Source organism: Electrophorus electricus, chromosome 14, assembly GCF_013358815.1.
Source record: "Electrophorus electricus isolate fEleEle1 chromosome 14, fEleEle1.pri, whole genome shotgun sequence".
Taxonomy (NCBI): domain Eukaryota; kingdom Metazoa; phylum Chordata; class Actinopteri; order Gymnotiformes; family Gymnotidae; genus Electrophorus; species Electrophorus electricus.
In genome coordinates this window covers 14681460-14709389 of record NC_049548.1, presented here as the reverse complement: position 1 = coordinate 14709389, position 27930 = coordinate 14681460, and the positions used below count along the sequence as shown (strand labels likewise).

The 27930-nt window shown below is 45.3% G+C and overlaps 1 protein-coding gene across 1 annotated transcript in view; it reads right to left on the bottom strand.

Annotated features, from left to right (window-relative positions):
• Nucleotides 1-23334, bottom strand: part of LOC113585639 (protoheme IX farnesyltransferase, mitochondrial) — a 36663-nt gene extending 13329 nt beyond the window's left edge. The window contains exons 1-4 of the mRNA XM_035533561.1: nt 23240-23334; nt 22380-22522; nt 21716-22007; nt 17619-17743 (exon numbers count right to left, since the gene is read on the bottom strand). Of these exons, the coding sequence (XP_035389454.1) occupies nt 17619-17743; nt 21716-22007; nt 22380-22522; nt 23240-23303 (624 nt within the window). The 5' untranslated portion in view covers nt 23304-23334. The remainder of the gene's footprint in view (nt 1-17618; nt 17744-21715; nt 22008-22379; nt 22523-23239) is intronic.
• Nucleotides 23335-27930: the final 4596 nt, after the last annotated feature.

Genomic DNA, 27930 nt, shown 5'->3' with positions numbered 1-27930 from the left:
GTCTGAAGTTGAATCTAGATGTACCATTTTCACCTGGAGTATGTTACTGAGAACCAAAGACGTGTGCCAGTGCCAGTAAAGCAGCCCTTCGTGAGTCCCAAAAACTGACACAGCCACACTGTGGCTGATCGTTGAGACCGTGTGGGTTTCCAAAAAAAAAAAAAGAAAAATAAAAAAAAAGAGCAAATCGCTAGTAAGAAAAGAAAAGAAAAGAAAAGAAAAGAAAAGAAAAGAAAAGAAAAGAAAAGAAAAGAAAAGAAAAGAAAAGAAAGGCCAGGATACAGCTGGCTGAAATGTACATAAACACATGCTGAGATCTGGGACACAGCTTACGGACAAACAAGAGTGAAGGGGTATAAAGAGAGTGAGAGGAGAGAAGAGGAGAGAGCAAAAAGGCAAACTCATCCTGATCAATCCTCTGGAAAACACGGTGGCATGGCTCAGTACTTTTTAAAAAAATTGATGGGACTGCCAAGGCCAGCAGCAAAATCGATCCTTAAAATACCCGCAGGTACCTCACCTGCTCAGATCAGACCATCTGCCTCAGAACCCAGGACAGCCCTCGCAATACTTGGCAGTGGCAAACTGGACCAAATCGCAACGCTGGGACAACTAAGAAAGTTCCAGGGTCAATAGAAGGGCGTGCTACTGAGTGGCCAAGCCAATCATGTGACCAGAACCCTTACTGAAGGCAGAAAGCACTGACCTGCTGCATGACATTAGTGGAATAAGGCTGTTGTGTCAGAGGATTCCCAGCACCTGCCGACGTCCAAGGGTTACTGTGAGCCTGACCTTTGATTGCAACTAAGCGCTAAACATGTTTATGTTAATTTGCCCTATTACTCTTGGCCCGCTAAAATGTCTCTGATTAGGCACAGCCAGGGTTGGGATTCCTCAACACGCCACGCAATAAAAGTCATAAATAACTTCGAATTAAACCTCACACTCTGCACTTTGACCTCGGTCATTGTTTCATTTAGAAGCCAAGGCACTGAGACGCAGGGCAAAAACAACAAAAACCGGGTCCCTGTCCAAATGCTTCCCAGACTGTACTGCATTGTTTGGCTTCAGGACTTCCCCTGTACTGCTCGCGCTCCTGGTTTAATGGACTGCTACCACAGCCATGTGAAGTCAATGTGTACTCCGAGGTCTCCGTTAAGAGGCCCATTAATCACAAGCCCACTGATCAGCGTTCAGTTTTAAGTCTCTCGCAAACTAAACACAGACGCCGATTAGGTGATACCATTATTTTCGCTCTCGAGGTAAACACATCCATTGTGCTAATAGGACAAGTTCCTTTCTGTGGAGAGAAGGCCAGTCATGTGTGTCTAACTCAGATAAGTTAGCTGGCTTTTAATGAGAACATTCCGGCCCCGTTCCAGATAACCATTAGGGCTGTGTACCCATGGACGGGGATCTGCCTGCAGCGCGAGTGGATAAGCGAAATATGCAAAATGCCGCTTCCCATCAGGAAAACACGGAGGAGGCAAAGCGGATGTGTTGGGATGGGGATTTGGAAGGAGAGAACGGCTCGATCCCGGCGCCCAAGCCTCGCACGGGTGCCAACGGAGAACGAGCGAGTGTGGCTCGTTTGCGCCGCAGCGTGGGAGGGAAAAAAAAAGGCGTGTTTAGATTACACGCGGGTGTTTACATTTAAATTCTAGTGCTTTCTCTCAGACTTGTGCTATTAGCACATGCTGAGAAAATCTATTACGCTGACAGAGCAGACGAGAAAATAATAACTTTATTACATTACTATGGTGACCAGGACGAAAGTTCGTGCTTACTGTGTGTGGTTTGCTTGCTCCATCAACCCAGCGCTGCATTCCAGCCATGCAGTCATACGCGCGGACAGCGACCCTCAGGGAAAGGTCCTGATACAGGCACAGGCTGCTTCCCGAAAGACCACTCGGTGGCATCTGCGTTTCTTATCAAGTGTTTCATGTCAGCACCCACTCCATCTACACAGTCGGTGTGCTGGAAATGTCAATGTTTGGGAAGAAATGTTTATATACGTGTGAGTGTATGTGTGTAAGTGAGTGAGTGAGTGAGTGTGTGTGTGTTTTAGAGAAAGAGCATTCTCTCTCCGAATTCTCTGTCTATTTCACTAGCCAGATTTCAATCAACTTTTCTGCAAACAAACGTGCGGCTTTGCACAGGCGACCGCCGCACAGACCACCACACACCCTTTATAGATAGTGTGTAATCTTGCTTCGTCCTCTTCCCTGTGTTATCTGCTGTTTGTGGGAAGGCCCTGTGCATGCTGGGACATGGACTGCTGTGCTTTCTCTTCCAATCAGAATGCTGGTTCTGCAGAACCCCACACGGGCAGCAGACGGGCCAGGACCCTGCATCGTGCCTGCATTCCGCAATCAGGCCTCCATTTCACGCCCCTCTCTTTAGACCACCTGCGTGCTCGTAGTGCCAGACAAGCGACTGCAAGCAGGCACGCACGCGCACAAAAGAAAGGAGGAAGGATAGGTTGTTGTAAGGGAGAAATGCTACAAACAACAGCAAAGGCCCTTGGTAGGGAATTCTGAACGAGGTGCACATATTTTTATGCAATAGCCTTAAAAATTCTCGGCCAGCGACTGGCGACTGACTCCGACTGGCGTGCGGAGAATATCCCGACACCCCCCTCGCTCTGACTGCCACGCTGCCGTCCTGGCCAGGACTGAGTCAGCAGTCACACAGCAGATTCTAATTGTGGTTCCTCAAATCCACCCAACAGGTCACGGGGTGGCAGGAGCCGCGGCAGCCGACCCTGTTATTAGCCTCACGCTAATGACAGAGGCAGAGTTAAAAGACACGAGGTTAGCCTGTGGGGGGGCAGCGCTTGTTCAACCCACGCAAACAGAGTGTAGAGGAGTCACTTCGGCTTGGGCTTTCAGTACCTGCAATGGTGAGACTGCAGAAGAAGCCGCAGAATAACAGTATCGCGGCCGCCAACACCAGCATTCGGAGCAAGGATGATGTCCAGGAGGTTCCAAGCGCGCAGCCCCCCCGCCCCTCATCCTCTGCTTTCCCTCGCTCATGTTCCGTATGCAGCGTTACGCTGTCAGCCTGGTCCTCAGAGCCAGTCATCAACCATCTGAATGTGAAAAGGGGCAAACTGACTCGTCACAACACTTGTGGGTTACTGATGGGACACTGCGAAGGGACAACCCAGCTCCTGTGGCATGCAGCCAAGATGTGGATGCCAGAATCATGGGTATGGGTGTGTGTGTGTGTGTGTGTGTGTGTGTGTGTGTGTGTGTGTGTGAGAGAAAATGGGTGAGTTTGTGAGTGAGCAAGCAAATGAATGAGGATGGTTCCGTCCAGGGAGTGAGACAAACCCCACCCCTACCCTCTGTCCCTCACTGCAGAACGCTTCCAGCAGCAAAACGCACGGCCAAGCTGCAGGAACAAGGAACAATCATGTTTCTGATTTATAAGACTTAGTGCGACACCCACTTGCTCAGTCACATTTGAATTAAACGAACAAACAACCCACATCCAAAAACTAATTTCTAGGACATCCAGGGCTACTTAATGAAGACATGTTCCACTGAGAAATTCAAATGCTATTCTCACTCAGCTTTAAATCCTGCAATCTGTGGCTCCTTTCAGGCTGCATTCACTGTAATCTGTAAAGCTGTGCGGAGGAATCACCTTCAACAAAAAAAAACTGATCCCTATCCAGAGACTGAAAAATTGTGAATACCTTTGGCATTCAAACTTACAAGACGCTGTTCGCTTGTGTGCGCACACTTTCCTGCAGTTACAGGCTGGGGGGATTCTGCAATGCTATAAAAAGCTAGATCTTCACCTGATGCCTGAAGATCAAACGCCATCATAAGCCCACAATCGCAGCAGTGTTTTTGCGCCAGTGACGGTTGTGCGATTATGCCTTTGTTTTAAAGTTGGTGACAGTTGTGCGATTATGTCTTTGTGATGTCCCGACAAAGGACGCTTGAAAGGGAATGAGGCGGGGCCACAGGAAACGAACCCGAGGCCCTTCAGCTGTGCTCTGCGCCAGCACCGTGACAGCGGGGCTTCAAAGGCGAGCAGGTGAGTGGAGCGGAAGCAGACGTCAGTCTCAAAGAGCGGGGAGACCACGACGGGGGAAAAAGTGGCACATAACACGGCAGCGAGCGTCTCTAACACGTCTTTGATTTGACCCCCACCCAACAACCCTGCTCCCACCCACCCACCCGAGCTGAACCGTCTGCTGAAAACCTGGATGCATCACAAAGATTTTTTTTTTTTTTGAAGTTTGCTTGTTTTTGATCAGGGAAGTGAACAAATCCTCTCATGGTCCTCTCCTCCAGCGGAGTCAAAGTGCCGGTAGCAGCCCCCAGAAAGGACCCCGCCCCCGTACAGCGGTGGGGCAGACACCCACGAACCCACAACAAAGCACACACCGCTAACAAAGTGCTTCCTCTCCCTACTCAGGAAGTAGGTGCCTAAACATGACACCATCATTTCCTAATCCCTGCAACTTCTGAAGGCTGGGGGTGTGTGTGTGTGTGTGTGTGTGTGAGAGAGAGACTGAGAGCGTGCAGGAGGAGTGGAAAATAGTGTCACAACGATCTAGTTCAGATGTATCGAATACAAACATAGGTTATATATGTATTACACCCAAGCATACCTGGCACAAAAATATAGTTCCTTTAAAAGAGTAATGTGTAACACGATTTAGTTAAGATCCATCGTTGACCGGCGCAAGACATCTCAGGTCATTACGGCTGTACTAATTTTAGTCATGCTGTGCTGCACAGCCGATGGGTGTTTGTCAGCGTGCTGCCTCCTGACGTGACCGTGCCTTCTCCGTGCGTGTCTAATGATAGCTCACCACTCTGCCCCGAGATGGGAGGACGGGTGAGTCACATGCAGAGAGGGAAAAATAAGGAAGACCCTGCTGAGGGCCCTACCGAGGTGACACGCGCGCAAACACACACACACGCACTCCAATCAGGAGCTACTAATCACTAATCATCTGACTGCCATGCACATGGACATAATGTACAATTCTTGACCACCACCGACACACGAGAACACGCCGACCGCATCAACACTGACGCACAGATATGGATAACAGCAGCCAATTATTTAGCAAACACTGACCGAGAAAGCATGCAGATATTTTACCATTTACAGATGGAAGATTTTTACTTCAATGAAACGTGCTCAACAGGTCCAAAATGTGGATAGCAAAATGCACTCCTGAAATATTCACAATCTTAAATATGTGCAAATGAACCTGGAGCGGAGGTTTACAGGGGAGGAGAACGTGCTCGGCCACAGAGAAGGACCTTTCCAAGAGAACACCGCAGCACTTTCCACAAAATCCCTTTTCGTTTTCACGCTATCTGGCTCGAATTGTCTGGCACATTCCAAAATTTTTGGCAAAGAAACTTGAGTCTTTTTGGCTTTCGAGTGTTCTTTAACATTCTTTATATTTTAGTCTCTATACTCAATGCTCTACACTCAAGGAGGAGTCATTTTAAGGGGAAAAAGGTTAAGCTGATGTGTATACATCTCATGTTCATGTTTTTAAACAAGCATATCTAATTTTCCACACTGCACAGGTTTAGCCTCACAAGCCCGTGTGGTTATTTTATAAAGCGTGAGTTTACTTGTATACTATACTGTATATCTGTGTGTGTGTGTGCGCGTGCATGTGCGTGTGACCTTCCACACAGATCAAACTACAATTTTTAATCAAGGAAAGAAAACCAATTATCCCAAATATGCAAAAGAATTCTGATTTTTGTTGTTGCTTTAATCGTTAATTTGATTTCCAAAGGATAACTGAATTACACAACTTCGTTGGTCTTGCTACTTTTCTGACCAAAGGGTTGTCTGGTATTTTTACACTTGACCAAGCTTTTCATTCTATGTTTGGTACCTGAGGGACCAGCGCACAGCCCTGGAAATTGCCAAACCGTAAGAAAGGCTAGATTCCTTTTGCCGATGGCATTCATGAAAAAGATAAAGGTCGCGGTTTCCAACCCTCTCCAGCGCCTCAAACAGCACGGATGCCTCAGCCTTTAGCGACCTGCCATTAGTGCAGAGACAAAGGGGCTTGGAGAAGAATCCTTTCGCCGACAACCCACAGTGTTCGCCCGCCGCCTCACCTCAGCTCGGACAGGACGGCGCGTGGCTATCTCTCTCCCTCGGACGCCTGGACTGGAATTGCATTTGGCAAAAAAGTCCGCCAAACAAATTTGCCCACGTTAAACTGATTATAAAAGCAGAGACTATGGAAAATAGGGGACAAAAATGTGCTGTAAAAAGTAATAAAGGATAAATATGGACAATTATGCAAAAAGAAATGAGGGGAAATGCACTTGTGTAAAAGCAATAAAATTGTCTCAGAATAAAAACAACCATTAGCCCCACGAAATGCATCTACTAAGAGAACGCCATTTATCAACATGGACACTACCACATTCACTCACTAAACATCAGCAAATAACAAGAGAGGTTTGATGAAACACACTGAAAGTTCAATGGGGGCGGGTTGAAAAATGAAAGGTTAACCAAGGCGATGTCGCAAAGGTAGCTTAAAAAAAAAGATACTTGGAGATGTAGCTAGAAATTTTCGAGATATATGAGAATTAAATCCCTTGAGTAAATTCTGAGTACATTTTCATAGCGCAAGAGACCCACCAAGGAGGTGCACATCCATGCAGATACGGAAGACCCGACAGGAGTCCCATTTCAGCTTTCTAAAAAGCAGAAAGATGTTCGCCACGCTCTGCGAACCAACATCTCACACTGTCCGCCGTACCAGAAAAACCACTGCCCGTGGTCTTTTTTGTTCAGTTTCAAAAGCACCCAGGCCTTACAGGAAGGATGACTCACCAAAGTTGTGAAGCAATGTCGGACGGACACACACGCATGCATGGAGGCCCACACAAACTCCTCTGATGCACAGTTCGAACACCGAGGCTACGTTATGTTCAGCTCACAGGTGACCTCCATTTTGTTTCTCGTGGCTGTGGCACTAGCCATAAACGGCTCTAAAATTAGCGTTCAGAATGAGCTGGCAAGCGTGCAAATGACAGGAGTTGCTTTTGTTAATTTGCCGCAAATCTCGGGAGGAAATGAAGTGGCTTTTACTGCCGCTGAGGCGATGGAAGGAGAACGCACAAAAGGTAAACTCTGACCTTTAACCCAATCACATGAATCTATTAAAAAAACCCAAAAAAAACAACCCTGACATTTGAGAATTTTCTAAATTATCTTCCTAGTGTCTGCTGCCAAGAAACTATAAAGGTAAAGGATGGGGGAGTAAACATGAACGGCGGGACTCTGTAATGGAACAAAGAAACGCCTTCAATTTCCCCAGAAGCAGAGAGCCGGCAGACAAGGCAACACAGACATTATCCCATCACTCACGCTGCAGAAGATCAACACCACATACCGTATAAAGAACAAATACAGTATAATAAAGCAAAAGGAAATAATATTCTCCCTGTTGCTAATTGCAAATTCACACAACTGCACCGCTCTGTGAATCTTCAAACGGATGGGTAACGATTACACCGATCTCTCTGACAGAGACGGACTGTTAACAGGACCTCTACACCTGGCCCAAAAAACTCACTAAAAGAATGGACATGTAATCCTCCAAAAAGCAATGGCCAGAGCCATTTTCCAGCTTTGCCCAGTTAAAAGAGCGGACGCTTCGGCGCGAGCCCAAACCTGCGGCTGACGGGACAGCTCACGGACCATCTGCAACGTGTCGGGCCTCCTCGTCTTTCTTTCCATTATTGTGTTGTGAAAGAACATCCTCATTGTCTTGACACAAGCCGCGAAAGATAACGGCAACTAATCTCAGAAATCTGCTTGCATATTGTTGGGCTGAAACGCAACCCTTTATAGATCACAGGTCTTCTTTTGTGCCGCCTCCGTGTGCCTGTGTATGCGGGAACACGGCAAGCAGCAGAACAGAAAGAGGCTGGCCTCCGATCCACCGGCGGCTATGGGGGTGAGATGTTTACCTGGCCTAGACAGACGGGACATGGCCGGGAGGGGTGTGGGATCGGCGGAACAAAGAGAAAGCAAACAAGCGCGATGAAGTGCAGACCAAGTCGCGCTCCAGCTTTCGACTGGCATAATTTGACTTGAAGAATGCCGAACTCTCAGCATGGTGCAGGAGAGTACTGGAACACCAGGGAAGGAGAACAGGAAAGGGAATACACAAGTGCCGCAAGACCTTCATCGAGAGCAGCTTTCCAAAAAGGAATCCACCCCTCCTATCATCTATGACCTTCAGCCTCGGTGGAGCTGAATGTATTAACCTAGAAGGTCGTGAAGGCCAGGTGAGCTCCTACAACATTATCTGAAGCAACTCTGACATGTTCACAGAGGACTGGTAATGGTGAACATTCCCCAGGGAGCGCCTGTACTTCGACAAACAGGACATGACGTAGTGGATCCCTACTAAAAGATAGGAAAGTTTCTTGGTAAAAGCTTCAGAGAAGCGCAGCATGGAGGGGAAAATACAGTTCTGCACAGACTGGAATACTGTAGCAAACTTTCCAAGTGTTTTTATGTCCGCATTTATTTTTAAAAAATGTTTTAGATTTTAGTCTTTCATTGAATGTCTGCCTTTATTTTTAATCTTTTACCATTTGGTGATAAAGCTGACCAGTAATATCAGGAGCAGATAGTTTTAGCTCGAACCTACAGGCCTCTGAGTAGACCTGCTCCTCAACCTGCAGCCCCGCCCTCCCCAAACGCTGCAGCTGTCAGCCAGGCGGCGAGGCCCTGTTCCTCCTCGTTGACAGTTATTCTTTTGAGGGACTCGGGCTAAACAAAGCGCCGTGATGAGAGGAGAGAGAGAGAGAGACGCCTTGCGTGCGAGGACCCCCTTTGCCGCACGGCAGCGCCTTTGATCGTGAACCGAGGCGGCGCACGCCCTCGTCCTCGCACGGCAGAGGCCTCGAGTCGCCGGAAGGTGTCGGGGAGGCGCGGCTTCTGTCTATGCCTGTCTGGCTTCCGATCTGCGTGCATGCCGGTGACACAAAAGCGACGATGCTTCAGAGATGTGCCAGGGAGGCGGCAACGAGTGATTTCCAAAACCTTCACGGGGAAGGAAGCCCTCGAGGTCGAACCCCCAACCCCCCACACACACACACACACAGGAAAAGTGGAGGAAACCAGTCTCAGGAAATCCCTGTACAAATATGAGGCAGCCCAAGGCTGGCCAAACTGACTCTAAACTCTTAAGGAGTGCAAACTGTCCAGCGCTGTGAAGAACCGCAAACCTGCTGCGACTGCCACTTCCTCCCCATGAATATACTAATGTCATCAAGACCAAAAAAAAGAAACATCATTTATTATTCTCTTAGACTCGGCCGCATGTTCGGAAGACGGTCGTTTCCGTCTGTCCGATCACCGCAGGTGTGGGTGCCTGTGAGAGGGGAGGCCCGTGGTCCTTGAGGCTCCGGACGGCAGAAGCAGGCCTGGGTGCTGGGCAGCAGTGTGACGCGGTTTTCCATCACCAGCTGATGTGACCTCCACACGACCCCTGGCTTGCAAAGCACCGCGTAACGATTTTAATCAGGGAAATGTTCGCAGACTCTCATATACATGACACATAGCCTTGATATTGCCCAGATGTGATCTGCGTTATAATTGCGCCTTCTCCGATTTGCCCGTGCTGATTCGACGGCAACGCTGCCGCGAGCAAATCTACGGTTTTGTGCACATTAGGGATATGCGTGATATTTTATTCATGCAGGTGTACTGGGCACAAAAATGTTATTCCTGGAGCGTGCGGCGGTACTTATCGCGGTAATTCTCTGACTCAGTGCTGTGTGGCTTTTCCCCGTTTAATGTGAGGAGAAGTGGGAAAGGTCAGGGAGCACGTCCCCGACTTCACCCCAGAACACGCAGCTATCAAACCCAACCAAACACTATGTGGCGAGCATACCGGTGCTCGTCAACAAGACTTCGACTTTAGAAAGGAGCATATCCCCCTTGAAGTTTGCCATTCCATAAACAGGAATGCTGTCTAATGGCTGAACACCCAACATCAAAATCTCCCTCATGTTTTTGTGCCCAGACAACGTTCCTGCATCACAGATAAAGCACACGGGTCCATATGGAGACAGTGGTAATGTGCCATTAGGTGCAGTTTGACGAGGATGGGCACCCCGAGGATTGTGGAGACGAAGTGTTTGAGGAAATTAACTATTAAACAGCCCCTTCTGCTTAAGTATTCATTCTGATCTGCCGCTGTATGAAAGGCGCCCGTGCTGCCGGGCGATTGGGGGAAACGCCCCATTTAAAAGGCCGTCTTTGTGCCGCGCACGATCGGTCTGGCTGCCTTGACTGGAAACAACAGAAAACTAGGGGTCTGGAAACAGTCCTGGCAAAGGTCATCACACATTGTCTATGCAGGTGAGTCGCAAGAAGAAAAACAAAGGTTAGGTATAAACGTGTGCGCGCTCGCAGGGAAGCAAAGCTCGACCCCTGCGTCCCCTCTTTCCTCATGCGTACTGCCGCGAGAGAGAAGCAGCATGGTTTTGCTTGGGAAAAATATTTGCTGTGATGCGAGAAATACTCTTCCCAACAGTCAATTATGTAGTCAAAGTAGAACCAACACGATTACAGATGGAGATAAAGGCTTCGTAAGCGAGTACAGAGCGCACGCCCAGAGCAAAGCCATTTCGTCTTTTCCCTTGTGTTTTGTTTTTTTTTTGGGGGGGGGGGGGTCTCCAATCTCTGTGTGGGGGTGAAGAATGTTAAAATGCTTTAAAACAACAAGGATCGGTGATGTAGCAAGAACCGTGATGAGGGGTGGGAAGCCCAGCAGGCTTTGCGAGGCAGCCGGGGGTGGGGGGGGGGCAACTTTGGAGGAGGACCTGCAGCAGACAACAGCGCAGAGGCACCAGGAACACACCAGAGCCCTGTGATTTCCAAACATCTTTAAGGAATATCCCCTGATCCTCTAGCTCATTGGGTCTGAAGGGCCATTTCCAGGGCTCCATGGTGGGGGGTGGGGGTGGAATACAGGACTGTGTGAGTAAACCTGGGTGCTGGTCCTGGCATGGATGCTGTTCCAGCCGTCACACACTGATGCAATATCATCGCAGCCCGGCTGATTTAGTAAGGCTTTAGTTCAGCGCCAGAAATAAATCCTCCCGACGGGCAATTTTATCACAGGCAGCACTATTTAGAAAGAGGCGAACGCAATTTGCAAAACAAGATGTTGAGAATGAAGTCGTTTTTTGGTTTTAATGACGGTCATGAATATGTAAAGGTGCTTTGGGTGTGGAGATGCAGTTCCTGCTTCTGTTTTAATGTGGGACCCCGCTCTCTCTGTCTACCTCCTTCTCTCTCTGTCTCTCTCTCTGTCTCTCTCTCTGTCTCTCTCCCTCATCCTATGCATGCAAATATGAATTTTAAAAATGAATGGGTGATACACGGAGGCGACAATCAGTCTGCCCGTCAGGGGCAGCCAAGATTACAGGCGAGACGCCTGTTGCCAGAGACACAAGCCTCATGGGATACAGGAAGACTTCTATTCCCTTAATCTACTTAAAATCCCATCAGAAAAAAAAAAATATGGAAAGATCACTGGCCAGTTTTTCATGCCAAAGGTTCTGTTTGTGTCAGACTCGTCAATGTGCATTCCATGACATGGGCCTTGTTTTCAAAAGGTCTGAGCATTAAAATTTCATAGGCAACGACATCTGTGAGCATAATTATAAACACGTGCCACGATGATGCACAAAATTCACGCGTTTTCCACTCGAATGACAGCAATCATACTGCAAATTTTAATTCATGCTGAAGCAAAGAGAAAAGAGTAGGACATGTTCTCTATGACATGCTCTTACACTATGAGATCAGAGATCTGCTCTTTTGCGTGTTTCTCCAGTCTTGCACGCTGAAGGTGAGGTTCCTTAAGGAATGTAAAAACATTTTTTATCCTGCTAGGGAATTTCCAAGCCTAATTTAACCCCCCATTTAAGCTGGAAATGCTCCAATTTAAACCATGGCTGTTTGGATAAATATGATTGATGAAGAGATAAAGCAGACAATGCTAATAATAGATATGTAGGCTCAACAATGAGATTTTATACACACAAACATAACCTTTTCATGCTGAAGTTTGTTGTGCTTCTTTAGAGTAAGCATGTCTAGGATAAGAGACAGTGTTAAAACCCCTGCTGATGTGCAGTGATATGCAATAAACGCCCAGAGAGGGAAAGAAATGGAAAAACATTAAAAAAGTGTGTAAATTCTGTAAAAACTAACTAAACAAAGTCTGGGTCCAGTCTCTATATGGGTCAGTGGCTAATGTCTGCACAGCTCCTGTTACAAGTGGAGCTCTTTCAAATCTCCATCTTCAGTCTGGCTCTAGCTCAACACATCACACGCTGTTCAAAAATGCTCAGTGTTAACATTATGAGTGCTACAAAAGTACTAAAAGCAGCTTCAAACATTTACGTGTGCACATTTGTGCGCGCGCGCGCGCGTGTGTGTGTGTGTGTTGGGGCAGTTCAATATATTACTCAACAACAATTTAGAAGCCAAACCCTACACCACCTGCAGGAGAAGAGGGAGCCATCACTCACTGAGACACATACAGGCCCTCACTGACGTGACGCTGACATGTAATTAGTGGAGCTTTAGTAACCGTGGTGACTAGCTAACTTGGGTGAGGTGGGCGTTTCCAACAGCGCAGTTGTACACATTTCCCCGCCTCTGACATTGACTACATTCCAACCTGTGCTGACAGGTTCAATCAATAGCATTTTGCTTTGAGCCACAGCTGCAAGAACACAAAGTCCCAGTCTTAAGGTGAACAAAGACGCCACATACTCGGCGGGGCGGGACGCGAGCGCAGTCTGGACCCGGAGAGGGTGGACGACGCACACCTTGGCAGGAGGGCGGGACGCGGGGGGCGGAGGCAACGGTGTGGCGTTCCGAGTGTGAGGGCACAGGAAGGGGTACGTGAGGGTGGTTGGCACATGTGGTGGGCATCGGAGGCTGCCTGCCTGGGAACACGATGGGAGGGAGAGAGACAGACACGCAGGGAAGCTCAAACCCTGTCCTACAGGGGGCATGACCTGCGACCTCTGGAACAGCAGCGCAGACTCAGAAAGCAGGACGTGTGCGTGTGTTTTCTTTTTTGTTTTGACGCGACTTTATCCAAGCCATGAAAGAGCAGTCACGAGGACTGTGCTCGTCACTATGCCGGAGACAGGAAATATCCAGTGAGAAACGGAGAGAGAGAAAATATGTCTGACAGTTTACACCTGCACGCGCATCGCACAGACATAAATAGGATTTGCCAAACAAGATAAAACGCGTTCGCTCCAAGTAACAAATTTCACCATGCTGAAGGACTATTCATGAAGAGAATAAGCCAATCCTTTTTAACAGTGTCCAATCCCCTATAAAAATGAGCATAAAATCCTTCGTAAACAAAGACACACTATTGCTGTTTCTCAAGAGGGGGAGATGGCAGAGACGCGGCTGTGCCATTGTTCTCCATCCCTGGGCGCTTACGCCATCCTCAGCAGTTTCCAAATAGGGCTGCAGTTAAAATAAGCAACCGCATGACGGGCACTCGCCTGCCAGGCTTGGCTGAGGACACGGGGCAGGGCCGGCCTGCCAGGAGGCACGCCTCCTTCTCACGCCACCGGCCCAGCTCTCCAGGCAACGACGCGGCACCTGGGGCTTGCTAACGTCAGCGGCGACGGCTATTTCAACAGCCAGCGACGTCACGGCACAGTGGACGGAAGTGGATCGGATTTGTCAGACTCGGCGGGAACACCTGTGACTCATCAGGAGGCTGGACGGGAACACCTGGAGTCAGAGGGCTCTCGGAACCTCCGGCGGCTCTACGGCCTCGGACGACGGGGAATGTGGTTCATGACGCGCAACTGTCACGCGGAGGGCAAAGCTGATGCCTTTAGAGTTCAATCAAGCACAGCTGATTACCTGCAGATGATTGTACGTGTAATTCTGGAGCCCTGCCGCTCACGCGAGCAAGAAAATGTATGCAGACACATGCACGCACGTGCGCCCACGCCCCAGGATAAAAAACAAACCTCAGTGCGGCTTAAGGACTGATGTTGAATGTGTGGGCAGAGCTAGTTAGCGTGATCCACCTTCGCTTTGATTTGTTCGTCCTGACGTTTGTAGCGTTCCTCAAATGAGGAGCACCATCTTTGATCATGCCAAAACCGCAATAAAGCCGGGGCGGTGATTTAAAAAGAACAAAGAGGCTTTGGAGGAGAGAGGGAAAAAAAGAAGAAGAAAAAGGAAACTGGCACCACATCAGAGGTGCCTCTCTACTCTTCAGTTATTTTCCGCGCTGGATTCAAGAAACCCAAACATGGGGTGAAGTGTGGAGATGGTCTAGCCTACACCCAAGGTAAAGGTGTTTCTGGATGCGTCGGGATGCAGTGGCGAAGATCAAAGAGTTGCTACGGCAAAACCGTGGCAGGTGGGTTGGCTGACGCCCCATGAGCGGCACGTTTGTGTCTCTGTGTGTGTGTGTGTGTGTGTGTGTGTGTGTATAATTACAGCAAAAGAAAATTGCCCTCTTAGCCATAACAAAGCGGACTGAAAACAACTCTTAACACCACACACATACACAGCTCTGTAAATACGCCTGCAATGTAAACTAGACTGCTGTCAGGAAGACAATGTCCTTTTCATCTCACGCTAAACAAGACCACACTTTAATTAAAAAAGAAAGAAAAGACTAAACAATTTTCATTGTTTCCTTATGCTGACTATGTACTATGCCACTTTACACTAAGTTTGTGGAAGATAAAGCTATACACAATTTATCTGTGGAACCCTAATCATGCAATCACACACAAACATTTCTCCATGGTACATCTAGGCCAGCTCACTAGTGCTGGGTGCACGCCTGTGGACTGGGACCCAAACGTGTGCTGCAAGGAGGAAGGCGTCCACAGCTCCCTTCCACCATGTGCTGAGTGAAGCTTTGCAGCAAACGCCAACGGCCGACCACAAGAAAGCCGTCTCTGTGAGCCTCGGGTCTGGATTGAGTATTCTCTGAGGACACATACAGCCTGGTGGGCAGGCTCCCCACTGGCCTGGAGGAGGTCATCAATACAAAAAGAAGCAGACCAGATTAAAAGCCTTGAAAACCTAGAGCCAGTCCAGCTGCTTTCTGGAGGTCAGTGCTGATTGCTCAGACTCAGAGGCACTCTGGATGTGAACTCTCCTAATACAGTAGATCTTGTGTGTGGATGGATGGATGGATGGATGGATGGATGGATGAATACTCAGTGTCTTAATATGTCTGGATAACGCATAATGGATATAATTCATCCAGCACAATGCTCAATTCTGCTCAATTACCAAGACTTCAAAGCACACACATCAAACAGCACAGTGAGGAGGTCCAGTCTACACGCTTCACCTCTGACAATGTCCGACAATTACACTTATTTTGGTTGTTTGTTTTCCTTTGTTTTTTATGCCCGGGAGCAAAAACTAACAATATTGGAGTTTCTTCATCATGCGCCATCATCATCTCTTTGGACTTGCTTCTATTTTTTTGGTCTTTCTGAATTTCATGTTCCATGTTTGTCTTGTCTGTTTAAACACATCCATGAGCAGAGCACCACTGTCTTCAGAAGTTTTTTCTTTTTATATTTATATTTGGATCAGATTCATTAGCCACACACCACAGTCACACACACACACAAACTGCGTTCTGAGCGTGCATACCAGTGAAAAACAAAGCACAGGAAACAAAAGTCCACAGCAGACTCAGACAATGTTATAAATAACAGCTAATAAAACCCTTGAATATATATTTCAGTATAATATATATTTAGTTTCAGAAAACTAAATTAAATTGGATTACCAATATGTCGACCGAAATGACCTGTATCATTTTCACGTAGCCCGTTCTCTGCCAAATTAATTAGCTAAATAGATGCCATTTAGTCTTAGTGCATCGTAATGCAAGTGCCATGTGGGTCCATTCCCCGAGGAGCTGGCGACAGCTCAAACAGCAGCAACCTTTTCAACGGGGCCTTTCATTTTAATTCACCTCAACCTGAAGCCCTGATGCCTGGTGCGTACCATTCCTTATTGGGGAGCCATAAAGCTTAACTTGTAGCACTCTTGGCCTGGGAGTAGGGTGGGGGGTGCTGTTAACTGCCACTGTACGCTCAAGTCAGCAAACATTTACTTACGTCTTGTTATCTGCCGAGTTCATCAAAAGGTCTTCTGCTGAGCATGAAAGAGCAGGACTCTGGGAATAAGTGAAAACTCAATTTTCTCTTTCAGGGAAAAGATGAAGTGGATCAAAAAGCTTTAGAAATGATAACTGGCTCGTTTTAAGTGAACTTTCCTCGAGCATTTATTTAATCAGTTATGTTTATCGGCTGTTGGCACGCGAGTCGTCTTTCACATTGTGACCCGGGACGAGCAAGAGCAGGTGCCTGGCTGATTGCGCGCTGCCGACCCGCCACTTAGGTGCGTCTAAGTGCGGCTCGGGGGAGGGGGAGAACTGGGGAGCCAGGGCGGCGCGTAATCGCTGCCTTCTGTGGATTACAGACCGCGTGCCGCACCTTAATGCAGCCGGGGCTGAGGTGAGGGTAGGCCGCCACGCTGACGTCGGCAAGGTAGCATCCCTGCGTGGAGAGACTTCGCGCCACGGTGAGGAGCAGGCTGATTAAAGCTCGACCCGACCAGGTGCTTTACGCTTGCTCCCTTGCTCTCTATTTAGAACCTGGAAACACTTTCAACAAAAAAAAAAACAAAACAAAACAACCGGAGCCGCACACCAAGCCATCCCCTAATGCCACTGGACGCCCCAGGAAGCATTTCTAAGACACACAGCAGGGGAGGAGTGCGAGAGCCAGACGAGAAGCAAAGTCACTGAAGCCCACCCCCCCCGTGCACATTTGGAGTGCACTGTAAGAGACCACACTGAATGCTTGTGTTCATGTTTGTGTAATGCGCATTGCAGGATTTACTGAAATCACGCCAGCACTGAAATAAGACTTCATCCATCTCACTGCGTACAGCCACAACAACAGTGAATTCAAAGTGCGGCCAGAGGCTCATTACTGTGACTGGAGTCCTCCGGTGAACTTGATGTTAAGAGCAGAGGGGCTGTTAAAAACTGGGCCTCTCTCAAAATCACGTTGAGTAACAGCCCTGTAATCATCAACACTGTACAGGAATCCTACCAATCACAGCTAACCGTTGGCCAATCTTCCTCCGGCATGGCGGCCCCGAGGTGAGCGGTGCTTGGCTGTCATTGCTATGACAGTGTCAGCAGGGCTTCAATCACACATTCGAATGCCATAGGGCAGACACCCTGCTAGTAGCTAGGTGGACACCACAATGTCCAGTCCGGTCCTATGGGGTCGTGGGGGGGGGGGGTTACAGGAGGTTGCCTGGCTTGTGTGTATGTGTTGTATAAAGAGATGACATACTTGGTTACTCTGTGTATGTCTGTGGTGTGTAAAGAGATGATATACATGGTTCCTGTATGGGTGGGTGGGTGTGTATAAAGATGACAGACCTTGTTACTATATGTGCGTGGTATGTAAAGAGGTTACTCTGTGCGTGCGTGCGTGCCGTGTGTGTGTAAAAAAGTGACATACCTGGTTAATGGAGTTTGCCATGCATGAAGAGAGCCCTGTTCCAACTGAGGCAAGCACAAACATGACCGGGTCAAAGGGCACTGGAGCCATAGCGTATCCGGCTGCCGTTGTCATAACCACAAGTGCTGGAGGTCACAGACAAAAGGTTTCGATCAAATTAAAATAAATAAACCGTTAACATCTTCAATGTTCAATGCTACAAGAGCCTGTTAAGGAATGTGATTAAATCATAGCAGGAACCTGAGGTCCAGTTGTGGGAGGAGACCTGACACACCCACACAGGGCAGAAACAGCTCTACACTCTCCACTGATGTTTCGTGCACTTCTCTTAATTGGCTTAAACTCAAGTTGCAAATGTGTCCAAAAGCTGTTGTGTTTTGGGTTACATGACAACTATGATTAAAAAACCCTGCTGATTCCAAGATACAAAACAGAAATAAAAGACACCAAAGTTAGCATGAAGCTCTCCACAGGCAGGATTCCCCAGCCACTGGGACTTATGCGATCTTGACAGTATCCATGTCTATGTGCAGCAGACATTCTGTGTCAGGTAGTTCGAGAAGTTAATTTATTCTCTATCTGAAAATGTGTTGTTAAAAAATGCTATGAAAATCCCCAGATAACAGTAGTTTAACTAGCTAGTTAAGCTATCTATGTTAGCTCACAAGTTATGAAAGTACTGGACCTTAATGTTGCAGTGACTAAATGGCTTAAATGCCATATCCTCATCCATTAGCCACTTTGAGAAATCCTTCTGGAAACATGTGGAGAATAACATTGTAATCAAGGTTTGAAATGAACAGTTAGCTACTAGCCACTGTGCTAACATTGATGGATATTCGTTCAGACTGACACAGAACAAAAACAATATAGATAATAATAATAGCGCTAATAATATGGAGCCTAGCAGTAGGCCATAGCATCAAGTATGTTGATCATAAGGTTTTCTAACGTTAGCTAGCTAGAAGACAATATTAGCTAGCTTAGCGTACCTGTGATTTGGTCAGGTGGCTACTCTGTGGGTGATTTTTGTACACTGATTCTGGAGTCCAATCATGTTGAGTTTTTCAATGTAATCGGGCCCTTTCTTTGGGCAGAAGAGTATTTAAATCGTTTGGTATTCATACTTTAAATTAAAGCTGTTTCAAGAAGGTGCAATTTCCCATTGACTCCCTTTCAATGATTGCTGAATATTACCCCTCCACCCCTTCCAAAAAGGAGTGGGGGTTTCTCTCTGATGATGCAATGAACTACATCTCTATTTGGACATAATATACACAGTACCAGGCTGACATGATCAGATATCAGACTATTAAGTTCACCTATAGCTGCATGTATATGGGGTCCCATGTAGCTGCATGTATAGAGGGTACCAATTCTTTTGGTGAGTTCTGTGAACCCCGGAGTTAATTGACTGATGTTAACTTGACTTTTTTTTTTGCACACACATTATGTTTCCAATCTATTAATAAAAATGACAAGCAGGTAATGTCTGGATATTTTGTCCATGTATATACACTGCCTGTTCAAAAAAAAGGTCACCACCTGGATTTAACTAAGCAAATAGGTAGGAGCCTCCCATTGGATAATTACTGCATGGGTGATTATGTTTCAGTTGGCAACAAGTTACGTAACCCTAACTGATGCAGTGAGTAGCTTCTCATTTGTTAAACAACCATGTCGAAAGACGCCCTGTGGTCATGGAAAAGATGTTAATCTCTTTCAGAAGGATCAAATTATTGGCATGCATCAAGCAGAGAAAACATCTAAGGAGATTGCTGAAACTACTAAAATCGGGTTAAGAACTGTCCAACGCATTAATAAAAAGTGGAAGAACAGTGGGGAAACCATCTTCGAGGAAGGAATGTGGTCAGAAAAAAAATCTTGAATATTGATGGGCGATCACTTAAACGTGGGGTGAAATCAAATTGTAAAAAAAACAACAGTAGAACTCAGGGATATGTTTAATAGTGAAAGTAAGAGCATTTCCACACACACAATGTGAAGGGAACTCAAGGGATTGGGACTAAACAGCTGTGTAGCCTTAAGAAAACCACTTGTCAGTGAGGCTAACTGGCAAAAATGGCTTCAATTTGCTAGGGAGCATAAAGATTGGACTTTGGAGCAATGGAAGAAGGTCATGTGGTCTGATGAGTCCAGATTTACCCTGCTCCAGAGTGATGGGCGCATCAGGGTAAGAAGAGGGGTGCATCACTTCAGCAGCCTTTCATGCCTAGTGTGTACCGTACAAGGCTGTGGGGGCAGTGCTATGATCTAGGGTTACTGCCGTTGGTCAGGTCTAGGGTCAGCAACGTTATGTGCCCAAAGAATGAGGTCAGCTGACTACCTGAATATACTAAACGATCAGGTTATTCCATCAATGGATTTTTTCTTCCCTGATGGCACGGGCATATTCCAAGATGACAATGCCAGGATTCACCGGACACAAATTGTGAAAGAGTGGTTCAGGGAGCATGAGACATCATGTTGACACATGGATTGGCCACCACAGAGTCCAGACCTGAACCCCATTGAGAATCTTTAGGATGTGCTTGAGAAGACTTTGCGCAGTGGTCCAAATCTCTCATCATCAATACAAGATCTTGGGGAAAAATTAATGCAATTCTGGACAGAAATAAATGATGTGACACTACAGAAGCTTGTGGAAACGATACCACAGCGAATGCATGCCGTAATCAAAGCTAAAGGCGGTCCAACAAAAATATTAGCGTGTGACCTTTTTTTTGTCAAGGCAGTATATAAACATATATATCAACTTGTACTCTCAATGATATACACCGATCAGCCTTAACTTGAAAACCGCCTGCCAACCTGAACAGCTCTGACACCTCTCTCTCTCTCTCTCTCTCTATATATATATCTATCTATAGACATATACATATCTATCTATCTATCTATCTATCTATATAAATATATACATACATACACACACCTATATATATATACACACATATATATATATATATATATACACATATACACACATATATTACATATATATATATAAATATATATATATAAATAAAAAAAAATGATATATATATATATATACATATATATATATATATATATATATATATATACACACACACACACACACACATTATATATATATATATATATATATATATATATATATATATATATATACACATACATATATACACATACATACACACACACACACACTATATATATATAAATAAATATGTATGTATGTATGTATAAAAATATATAAATATAACATTTTAAGAGCTACTTTACAGTACGTGAAACATTTTAAATCACACATGTATCTGACCAGTCATAAAACCCATTCAGAAGTCAGAAAACGAGTATTAAACAATGAGCTTTTAACATGAGTTACTTTGCCAAAATTGATAACAGCAGATTAATTGTTAAAGTAGAGAAATATCCTTAGAATCCTTATTGTAAAGATTTAACACAGAAAGTCAAATTGCTGCAGAGGTAGCAAGGTCACAGTGATTACCACAAGTACTGCATCTGTCAGCCATAATATTACGGTTGCGCTATATATATATATATATATATATATATATATATATATATATATATATTCCAATATTAACAATATTTGAATTTCATACAATGTAGGGAGGCAGAAATGCAAATTGCCAAACTTCAATAATGTCCACGATTGGGAAAAGCAATCACGAAGAAGAAATGTCCAGGATTTATCTACAGAATATAGAACCACAATTTAGGAATAGGAGAGCATTAACACACACAAACAGACAAACACACGCACACATTTCCTTTCCATGAACATACTATGTGATCCTATAGACCAGTTCACTGTCTACTCTCTCACACTGGTTCCCTTCCCCAGAGGTATGAGCACAGGCTATTTCAGCTCCACTTGCCATTTTACCCTACCGTATCATATAGCTGACCCCGGAGCACTACTGGACCCACCACTGTCCGTCAAACGAATCCTGCCGTGACGGTAACATGGACAGGGCTCTACTGTACTCCTGCTCAAATTCTCCTCTTTTGCTGGTGTTTGCCGTGGAACCGAACTCATGCAGGACACTCTGCATTAAACATCGCCATACCCGTGAGTTTGACTTTGGAGAGTCGAGCGTAGATTCCCGGTAATTCCGAGTAGCGCACTCTCAGCTCCTTCCACTGCCGGGCCTCCATGCGGGCCTGCCTTTCCGCCTCAGGCTCATCCTCCAAGGCACTGGCCCTGTTGCTGTTCCCCACAGCACCGGGAACAGGCGCCACGGCCGAGATCTGCTGCGCCTGTGTGACGAGCGAGTCATCTCTGTCGTCCAGCAGGGAGGCTTCAGGCTCCTGCTTGGGTTTGGCTCTCTGGCTCAGACCACCACTGTTCTTCATCACATACTGAAAGTGACAAGGAACATGAGTAAGTTAGCCAGATCTAAAACAGAAGCATGTCAAATCTTTAATAGTATAAAACATGTAGTTAGTTGACGCCTTAAGAGCTTGACCATAAAGAGCCTTATATGTAGCAACATTCTCAGAGGACACATTTATTGCAACCCTTTACAATAAAGAAAGATTCGTTTTGTCTGGGTCATCATCTGGCAAGCTTCAGTCAGGTTAGTCCTCGCGGGCAGCACAGTGAACCATCTAACTTGCTAAACTGAAGTCGCTTTGAAGTGCGATTAACTCCTTGGCGCTAATTGACGCTCCCACACATGGCTTCTGAGAGCACCCCAAGCCCAGTGTGGCTATCCCCTATGGAAACGTTACCTGCCGCTTTAGGAAACTCAAGTGCTGGAATGTGATCCATTGGGAAGGGTCATTCCTGCACAGCTGGATGAGACTCCTCACAGTCACGTGACTCTGGGGTGCATGTGCTAGCAGCTTCTGATTTACACTGGCAACAACCAGACCTGTGCAAACACACAGAGAGAAACTTAGTTGACAGATCGCCTCTCGCATGTCATGCAATTTTGCATAACCTAACATGTAGTAATAAATGATGAAATGGATGTCAGTGACTCAAGATGCGTGGGACAGTATAAAACCTAAAAGTTTTTAAAAGTCAAATCATTAAAACAATAGTAAATATTACGTAAAATACAAATTTCAACAGCTCTATTAACGTAGGGAGACGGCGCATCGATTAGATAGCGCAAACAGACGCGCTGTCACTGCCAACGTATTACACGATAATCAAGTAGCTACTTAACATGCTATTACAATATGACAGAAATTATCCCGCGAACAAAGGCGAAATTATCATTTCTAAGTAATATTCTAACAAAGCCGACTGAGTGCTAACAGAACTAAGGTCAAGTGAGCACATTTAGAGGACAGTAGCTTCCCATAAGCTAACTAGTATAGCACATACAGTAGGATAGTTAGCTAAACTAAGCTAAGCTAAAATAAGATATGCCATGCTATGCTATGCTAAAATAAACTAAGCTAAACTATGCTAAACTAAGATAGCTGGTTTCAGAGGCTGAGGAATGGTAGCTATGCTAACAAGCTAACATGCCACAAACAATATCGGTTTTTAAAAATTCATGAACACAAACACCATGAATTATTTGCGCATCTAAAAACTCTTAAATGTAAATGACTATATCTAAAGAAGCTTTAACTACCTGTCACTCTGCTACACGACGTTTTAAACATGTTCGTCCGGAAATTAACTGGCCACCGGTACATGCTCTTCACGCGCTGCACGCCGCCATTTTGACCTCGAAGGAAACTGTTTCCGGTGATGCGTCCCATTGCGCAACAAAGGCAACGCATACAGACCACTGACTGTAGTTCATACCATATCACTAAATTATTGCATGACTGCAGGTAAATATAAATATGAAAGTACAACTAAACAATGCATATGTTGGGGAAACAAATCAACAATAATTATTATTGTGATCTGGAAACTGTTGGACATTTTGGGAATCCAATCATTTTACTACAGATGTTTTGTTCAGTGTTATGATACAGTAGTCTACTAGACCTACTAGTAGACACTGTAACTACTCCACTGGTTTATTTGAAGCCCTAGAGGAACTTCACATATGTTTAAACCTGAGGGGAATTTGATAGCATAAACTGTTTAAATTGCCAGAAAGTAGGCTATTTTCATTTCTTTGAGGATTAAAAGTGTTTGTTTTCAATTACCAAAAGCTGAATAAAACTAAACTGCTTGATGATTTAAGTGAGCCATAAATCTGAAAGTGCTGACCGATGCCTTCTTATCAATTTACACTCAAACTCTTAGTACTGGGCATGATCTTCAAACAATAAAGTAGTTAAATAAAGTAAATATTAGCAGTTAAGTAAAGTTTCAATAAAGTGGTTATACTTTACTGACACATGCAAAAATGAACATTTGCTGGGGGTTGTGGTTTATCAACGTGACACATTTCAATGTCCAGATGTTTGCTCTGTGCAAACATTATGTGCAGTTTTTTTTTTTTTACTCCAAAGCTCCACCTTCTAAGATTTCTGCAAAGCTGTTCAGTCTCCAGACTGATATTCGGGAGATACATATTAGAATTGCATAACTATTTCATTTTCCTTCTACTTATTTCATCCAATATCGGCTGCTATATTGCATCGTCCTATCATGTTGTTATCTGAAATCTGGGCCACCAGACTACCTCTGTCGCTTGGCAATAAATCTGGGTAGTGGACGGGATTCGTTTAACTCTAAATTGCCATCTAATTCAATGTCTGGCCCTTTGCCTCTGTGCCCTTGTGTGTCCTCTATGCAGTCCCTCCACGTGCACGGTTATTTATGTATGTGATCATGCTGGTGGCCCAGGCTGCCAGAGGCCTGCTGTCTGATTACTGTCCCTCACCACTGCTGTGACTTTGCTGCTTGGGTCAGCTATAGCCATGCTGGTACCAGACGGAGCGCTATACAGGATGCGGTGTTATGCAGCATGAGATAAACCTATACGTTCAGTGCAGGATGAGATATGTTCTGTGCATCTCACTCCAAAGATATAAAAAAAATATAATTAGAATTCTGCAATGTATTTTGCAATGATTGTAAATTTCTACAATACAATTATTTTTTAGACATGCTGCCTTCTGTTATATTTGCATTCTCTCATTTGTATCCAATGTGAGAAAGCTGAGTTTTCTCTCATCAGTAAATATGGGGTTAGTCCTTTATTATCTTGAATGGCTTCCTCTGGTCCAAAGGCTCTGTGCTGGAACTCTAGACGTCCCATTTCCCTGATTCATCCCATTCATTATGGTGGCTTCCTGCCCACCCCTCCTCTCCTGGCAGATTCCATGCAATAATCTCCCCCTCCCATCCAGATGCAGGCCTGATAAATGTCAACAATGCCCAGCAGTGGGCAATAACAACCTCGGTACAGGTTCCTGCCGTTATGGACCAGATGTGAAGATAGGATTTTGTCACTGACCTGGGTGACCTCTCTCCAGGCGAGGGCTTGATGCGTCTGAAAGGGAGATGTTGTGCCACTGACGGGTATTGTATGACTTATCAAATCTTGATGCAGGGAACAGTAAAGTAATTCATCCTTCAATCATGTGAGATGTGTTGGGAATTCTCAAAGATGCAATCTGTGCACCCTGGCAGTTTTGTAGTTTGTAAACTAGGTGTGCGTTAGCAGGTGCCTGTTTGCACTGTGAGTTGTTTATGTAGATGTGTTGAAATGCAGCATACACAATATGCATGAAGACATTCACAAATACTTGATATATTAGAGTGGCAGATGGAATGTGTGGAAGGCATATACAGTATAATGATGTGACATGTGGGAGTCATAGCTAGTATGATGCAACTACAAAGTTACTTGTCTGGGGCATATCAAGAAATCACTGTCAGAGGCAGAATAGTGAAGAACACAGACAGACCTACAGTCAGTAACATAAAGAGCCTGAATAAACAACAACAACAACAAAACAGGGGGAAGTGCACAAAGCAGGATTTCTCAGTTTAGCCAGATAAGTTAAGATCAGAGTTGAGAACTGTCCAATAGGAATGTCCCTGTTCTCCTATTGGATAGTTTTGACTTTGGGCTTAAGTTATCTGGCTAAACTGAGAAATCCTGCATTGTGGAATACGCCACAGGAAAATATGACAGGCATAAAGCAAGTCAGAATAAAAATTAAAAAATAACAATGCAAATATAAGATGGCTCAGAACACAAAATTAAACGTTGGCTAGATCATACAATTAACAAGAAACAGGTACAAATAAGTGAAAATCAGCAGAGAAAGTGAAGGTGGGGCCTGAGCTGGTGTGGACCAATCAGAACAGGAGGAACAAATGCAAAGGTGGAGATTCCCTTGCATAAGGCAGCTTTTTAACATGGAGCAAGATGAGTCTGAACAGAAGTGCCAACGTGAGCATGCTATGCTAAGGTAATTCCATGATTATAGTCCTTAAACAGTCCAGGGTAATAGCAAAACACTTAGAAGACACAGAAATAAATCCGGAAAACATGGCGACAAGGCACAGAGCTAAACAAGGCTACACAAAAGCAAAAACAGTCAATGTCAACAAACGAAAACAGGAAGACAAGATGTATATATACACAGGCTAATTAAAATTTAAAAAAAACGAGACACAGGTGAAAACACAGGTGAAGGGTAAAGATATCAAAACATGAGACAGGTCAGCAATTAAAAGGAAACAGATGGGAACTAGGAGCATGGGAACTGCAAGGCTAGAGGGGGAAACACACCTGCCCCTTTAAGAGTTAAAGCTGACTGCATAAGGAGGGAAGAACTGACAGCACAAGCCGTTTTAATACATACCTGCTTTAGAGCCGTGCCCAGGCCTCTATACGTTTTACAGTTAGATGGAAGTCATGCAAAAATGACTTGAGCACTAAGGACGTAAACTTCGAACAGTTTGCAGTAATGCCAGATTTTCAGCCTATAACAGATCATAACGAACTGGGAAGCACATTAAATACAACGGCCTTTCGATTCGTGCATCATTTGTTGACCCGAATTCTAAAGCTGGGCCTCTTTTTCCCGAAACAGAATAAATGCTTCCTTGGGCTAAATTTCATTCTGATCCCACTGAATATCCTGAGTGCAGTACTCTTCATCAGTAATGTCCAGCAAATGCACCATTCTTAATCTTCATCAGCTGCAATGTAACTATACATACACTTCCCACAGTGAGCCAAAAGCTCTGACTATGGCCTTCAGTGGAATCACTAGAGAATATGATTCTAACGCAACACTGCTGATACCCTCTGCACCCTACTATGGTCTCTTAACAAGCCACTTAGTGACCAGGGACACTAAACAAATGCAATGCCTATCTGTCTCTCTATCAAGCACTGTGGGCAGTGCTAGCTGAGTGCTTAAGGTTCTTGACTTATAATTGGAAGGTTGCTGGTTCAAGCCCTGCTACTGTCAAGTTGCTACTGTTGGGCCCCTGAACAAGGCCCTTGACCCTCAGTTGCTCAAGTTGTACTCAGTCATAATCGTAAGCTGCTTTGGATAAAAGTATCAGATAAATGTAACATGATGGAGGCACCACAGTGAAGAGGGTTGTGACGCTGTAAACCTCATCCTTCTCAGCACTATAAAGGGGAGCAGCAATGGAGCCTATTGTCTTTAAGAAAGAGTAGGAGACCTGAATGAGATGCTCCAATGGAAGAGGACTGAAGACAAGCAGAGGTCATAAAGTGAACCATACTTCCTGCTTGCCTGCCCTGAAAGGTTCTCGGCATGCACCCGACCTAAGCACCAGATGGATGCGTTGTGAAGAACAACAGGGTTACACTGAGAAAATCTCCTCAACATATGGCACTGTGTGGTGTGCACGCACACACACCTAATCCACTGTGGTGGTCCAAACCGACAGCTCTTTCATCATGTCACGGTGGAGCATCTTAAAAATGACTGTAATCTTTTCTTTTATGAAGCGAGTAGAAAAGTAGCTGAGGATAAGTAGGTTAAACAAGTTTTGAAAGATTCTGAATAAATATCAGATACAAAGCCAACTTATAAAGGACTTTGTGAGAGTCTTATAAATATACAATATATTCACAACAAAAAACCCGTGGGTTGCCCAATTTAACCTTATTTGTTATCACCTTTCAAAATCTACTGCACTTTGATCAAAGGTGGGGGGGGGGGGGGACTGGAGCTTGTCCAGAAGTGCTTGTTAGTAACACTGATGTCCAAAGTGCATACTTTAAGACTGCAGTCTGTTTCACTTTGAAATTGGTGTGGTGCAAAAAAATGTAAAAAAAAAAAAAAAAAAAAAAGATCTGCCTTCTAGCAGATCTAGGCCCCAGCAGGGAATTCCCTCTTCCATGTTAACGTAAACACCACGCTC